Here is a 5,000-nt window from a genome sequence, read left to right on the forward strand (position 1 = left end):
CTGACTAGTCACCTCCTGTTTTGCTTGGATATCCCGCTCTATGCCCAAGATGCCTGTGTGGATCTTCCTGCCCCCTGGCATGTGCTGATTCCCTCGGCTGGGAGGAGGCAGAGACTGAGTGTTTATCCTCTCCCACTCCCTGTCTCCGAGAGCCCTCTGTATTATTGGATAAAAGCTAGAGCATCCTCCTTGTCTGAATGAGAGTTTGATGTGTGAGTAACTACTAGAGGCCACAGGACCAGCCGGTTGTGTGTGTAACGGTAGAGCCAGATGGAGCACCAACTTTGGACTGGAGGTAAAGCCACCCGACTCCTCCTCGACCAGTACCACGAGACTAAGGTGGAGCCCCAAGGAGGACGACTGGTTTTCGTGCCTCCACAAGAGCCTCAGGTTGGTCAGGGTCAGCCTTCCGTCGTCATAGCTCGTCTTCTTGTCCCCATCGTACAACCGGATCCCGTTGACGGTTGACCTAACTACTTCTCCGGACGTTAAGCTCGAGTCACACCAATACCAACGATTCATCTTTGATCCTTCCCCGTTTTGCCTTTTTTCGAGTCGCGTCAAGCGAGTTTCTTCCCCAAAATGTAATCCCGTTTACGATAACCCTTCAGACAAAACCAGCTCTCCTGCCACCTCCTGAAAAAAGGAAGAGAAACAAATAAGAAACTCGACTTAAATTTGACAACACTTATGGGAAACAAAAAAAATCCTAATTTCAGGGGAAGTGGCAGGGAGCAGAGTGCCTTTCTGCTTTTTTTGTTTTTTTAACTTCTTCAACAACAACTAGAGCCTTGCAATAAAACAACAACTTGATACTATGTTAATACTAAAGACCTTCAAAATCATCAAAAGTTAACCCCATTTGACAGTAATAAATAATTAAATTACCAAAATGACGACTATCTACCTATTTCCACCCATGACTGTGTCAGCCAATACATATATCAAATCTGATAATGGGAGGTTGCAAAATCAAACAAAAGCATTATAAACATTTTGTGAAAAAAAATAAAAATAAAATAAAAACACAAGCCAAATGAATAACTGTCTGCCTAGCCATGTGTATCTGATAATCTATCTGCTCCATTCTGAATGTGAGGAAAAGAAATCCGAAAATATCAAAACCGTCATCCTCATAGTATCTGAATATCGGGTCAGAACGGTCACAGGAAGCTTCGAGCGTAGTGAACATAGCCAACGGAATCACGAGATTTCTTGTACACATTTAACCAACTTCCTCCGATACAATTTACATCAATCGATCCAATTAATCAACGAAAACCTGGTATAATCCACTCTATTTTGACATTCTACTCTACCTTAGCTTAACCTTACTTGTAATTTCCGTAATTTTCGAAATCTCAACCCAAAGACCAAGCCTAACTTTACATAGTTACTTTGCTATCTCTAAAATAAATTAAAAACTAAGTAATACGAACTTCCTGGTATTTTATTAAGTCTAACCCATGGAATCAAATGATCAATAAAGTTTATAACAATTTCATTTCTCGGCAGAAACGTCATAGATGGAAATTAACTCATTTGCTTTTATGATAAATGGGTTTTCGAAACTGAGATGATACTTGTTACTGTTTTTGTAATTTCGTGTGAATTCGTCTTGGTTTAAATGATAAATGTTTGTTTGTATTTGTTTATTTTTCTGGATTTGTTTTATGTTCATGGTGTTATTTTCTCATTTTAAACTAGGACAGAAATAGATAATGATAATAACAATTTCCTAATAGAGACTATTCATCAAACACACGTACTCAAAAATAATAAGAAAAAGAAAACACACGAAAACCGAGAAAAACAAAAACAAAAATATACAATACATTCCTTTCTCAATCTCCCATCCTCTCTAAACTCATTTAACACAAACTATCTATCACACACTCAACACCCTTCTCCTTAACACACCCATCAAAGCGACAATAACCACCAATCTAAGAAAAATAAAGTACTCACTCTTAAAAGAAAAAAAATTGTGAAGAAAAATGCGTCCGCTGTCAAGATGGACGACCCTTTTAATGGGAGAATAAAATGGGTAACTGGCAACTGCCCGGGGGCGAATATTATTGTATTCTTATTTTGTTTTTTTTTGTTCTCCCTCTCTTTATTGATTGATTTACGTATGGTTTATCTGTTATTTGTCTGTCTGTTTATTATCTTTAAGTGGTGGGGTAGATATGTACTTTTGTGTGTCTTTAGGCAGTGGTTTCTGTATGTATAAATTTGTACACACTTATACACATGAATAACTACACTCATAAACACCCATATATACATATATTTATCTACACATCACAAAAAGTACATAAGTTAGAACAGAAAGTACATAAATACTAATATGTGAGTTCGTTGTGTATTTTATTTATACAATAATTCCTTTAAACACACAAACACACACATACATAAACATCCAAATAACCACCACCATAAACACACATATACATAAACATGATAACATATTTAAAAAAATAATAACAGATTTTCACGCAACAACGAACGTCTTCGACCAAAACTCCCCCACGATGTTTACCTCGTTGTCGAACAGCTGATCATGCATTAGCTCGCAGATTTTAGGGGATTTCAGGTGATTTTTGCCGTTTTAGGGGTGTTATTAGGGATTGTTTGGGTGTAATTTGGGATTCGTGGGATGGGATTGTTTTTCTGGAATTGAGGTATGGGGGTGGAATGGTGTTAGGATGTGGTTTTGTGGGTTTTAAGAGACTTAATTTGTGGTTTGGGGTTGGTTTTGTGTTCATGGTTGGGGTTTTGATACGTTCCTAAATTTTAAGGGTGTGTTTTTATTTTAGACTTTAGGGTTGTACTTTTTCTTATTTTAGGAAGTGCTGTGATCGCTAGGGTTTTCCTTTTGATGATTATGGTATCTTGTGTTCTATTCTTTACTATCAGGTTTGGTTGTTATATCTTTTTGTTGTATAATGTTTATTTTTCCTACTATTATGCATAATCCTTTCAGGACCTTATTTTGTAATTGAAGAATCTTATATGGTGTATATATGATTTTCAAAAGATAGGCATTGTTCATTTTCAAATTAAGTTTATAAAACTTTTCCATATAGCTTATCTATCAATGAAACAAAGTTTTTAAAATTGCTAAATTTATGCAATATTGGAATTTGTTGATATATTTTGTTTACTTTTTATTATTCTATATGAAAATGAACATACTGATTTAGATATACACTTTTCTTCATTAAACATTATGTATTGCAGATGATGATGCAATCATACTAGTCAAAGCCTTCCCATGTGTTTGGATGCTTGTGTTATCATTATGTTTGCATGCTTATATTATCATTGTTATGTTTCATGCTTGTATAATCATTGTTATCAAGCCTCAAGTACTATCAATGATCATCATGTATTATACCATATCCAAAGGAATTTCTATCGCATAATACAATTTTGTATTACATCATCTGATTCTTTATTGCATCATCTCCCAGGCCACTGTCCAGTTTCTTGTTCACCAGCTTCAGTTCACTTGTGTTAAAGACTGTGTTTCTGTTTTATGTAATAGAGGCAGCATTTATCAACAAAATCATGATTGTGAAGTATGTATAGGGTAGTGTATGATATTGATACACTAAACTTTTATTTGCCTTATATTTCTGGATAAGCTGACTACATACCACAATACTTTTGCACACATATCATGAACATATAATATTCAATCATTTCCAATTGTTTTTATTATTGATATTATTACTATTATTATCATTATTATTATTATTGTTATTATTTTTACCTTTTTTTTCTTCCTTTTTTCACTTTAATCTTCTCTAGAAATTTGACATATTTGTAGCTTACAAAATGCTGTGGTTGTTATTCTACTTTAAATACGGAGTTACATTTTATACTAAATGTTTGGACTTCAGATGGTAATTCAGTATTAATGTTTGAATGAATAATTACAGATGGAAGAATGCTTTACTTCTGCCCAACATGTGGTAATCTCCTGATTGTGGAGGAGGGATCTCAGGTGAGAGGATCTGATAGTCATCTTCTTCTTCTTCTTCTTCTTCTTTTATTGTTATTATTAATATATGTAGATATATATTTTTTATGATAATGATTATGATTATTCCTTCTCTTCTGGTACTTCTTCCTTATCTTCTATGTAAAAATATTTTTCCTTCTCATTTTGTCTTCCATTTTCTCTCATTCTCTTGTTATGTCTTTTTCATTTCTTTATTGCCTCCTTTTCCAGGTTTTATTCTTAGTTTTATTCTTTTTATCCTCCAAATATATTTAATTACTTGCAGATATGCCTTGTATCTTCTACAAAGATTGACTGCCTCTTTCTCTGTCACAGGGTATGCGCTTCTCATGCGTCACCTGTGCCTACGTGTTCCCCATCAAGAGATGCGTCTCCTACAAGATTTATCCCAAGCTGAAGGCCCTAGATGACGTGTTAGGTGGATCGGCTGCGTGGAAGAACGTGGACTCCACTGATGAACCCTGTCCCAAGTGTGCCCATCCCCGGGCGTTCTTTATGCAAGTGCAGACCAGATCGGCTGATGAGCCTATGACGCTCTTCTACAAGTGCTGTTCTACTTCCTGTGGACATCGCTGGAAGGAATAGTCTAGTTCACGAGAGGTGCTCTTGTTCCACGTCTCGGTGATAAGTTTGACCCCTTCTTGTGGCGTGACTTTTTGTCAAGATCAGTTTCTTAATGAAGATACTATCGAGTGCTTGGAAAATCATAAGACAGATGAGTAATGTGGCGGCAACAGCTGCAACCAATATTCTCCCAATGAGCAATGTGGTTCCTTTGTGGGGAGGGTCTTCCCTTGTCAGTCATGTGGAAAAGGCAGCAAGTGCTTTAGAAACTGGACATGTAATTGCCATGCCAACTGATACTATTTATGGAATTGCAGCACTCGCTCAGAATAATGAAGCCATAGAAAGAATCTATGAAATAAAGAAGCGTAGCTCCTCTAAACCGTTGGCGATTTGCGTTGCAGAG

At 36.1% G+C, this 5,000-nt stretch overlaps 3 protein-coding genes across 5 annotated transcripts in view; 2 read left to right on the forward strand and 1 right to left on the reverse strand.

Moving 5' to 3' along the window:
• Positions 1-2,103, reverse strand: part of Vps36 (vacuolar protein sorting 36) — a 3,136-nt gene extending 1,033 nt beyond the window's left edge. Inside the window, exons 1-2 of the mRNA XM_043008266.2 lie at positions 1,969-2,103; positions 1-636 (exon numbers count right to left, since the gene is read on the reverse strand). The exon at positions 1-636 is cut by the window's left edge and continues 1,033 nt beyond it. Coding sequence (XP_042864200.2) covers positions 1-522 — 522 coding nt within the window. The 5' untranslated portion in view covers positions 523-636; positions 1,969-2,103. The remainder of the gene's footprint in view (positions 637-1,968) is intronic.
• Positions 2,104-2,484: 381 nt separating this feature from the next.
• Polr3K (RNA polymerase III subunit K) overlaps positions 2,485-5,000 on the forward strand; it is a 3,602-nt gene continuing 1,086 nt past the window's right edge. The window contains exons 1-4 of one of the 3 annotated variants that reach the window (XM_043008264.2): positions 2,559-2,596; positions 3,477-3,584; positions 3,948-4,012; positions 4,346-5,000. The exon at positions 4,346-5,000 is cut by the window's right edge and continues 1,086 nt beyond it. In XM_043008264.2, coding sequence (XP_042864198.1) covers positions 3,956-4,012; positions 4,346-4,615 — 327 coding nt within the window. In that variant the 5' untranslated portion in view covers positions 2,559-2,596; positions 3,477-3,584; positions 3,948-3,955 and the 3' untranslated portion in view covers positions 4,616-5,000. Of the gene's footprint in view, positions 2,597-2,748; positions 2,803-3,476; positions 3,585-3,947; positions 4,013-4,345 lie in introns of those variants that run through there. The other 2 variants (XM_043008263.2, XM_043008265.2) reach the window with 2 other exon arrangements.
• Positions 4,707-5,000, forward strand: part of Tcs1 (Threonyl-carbamoyl synthesis 1) — a 1,380-nt gene continuing 1,086 nt past the window's right edge. The window contains exon 1 of the mRNA XM_043008262.2: positions 4,707-5,000. This exon is cut by the window's right edge and continues 1,086 nt beyond it. Within this exon, the coding sequence (XP_042864196.1) occupies positions 4,707-5,000 (294 nt within the window).

The sequence above is a fragment of the Penaeus japonicus genome, unplaced genomic scaffold (genome assembly GCF_977035675.1).
Source record: "Penaeus japonicus unplaced genomic scaffold, GWHDUDI00000001_assembly GWHDUDI00000041, whole genome shotgun sequence".
Classification (NCBI taxonomy): domain Eukaryota; kingdom Metazoa; phylum Arthropoda; class Malacostraca; order Decapoda; family Penaeidae; genus Penaeus; species Penaeus japonicus.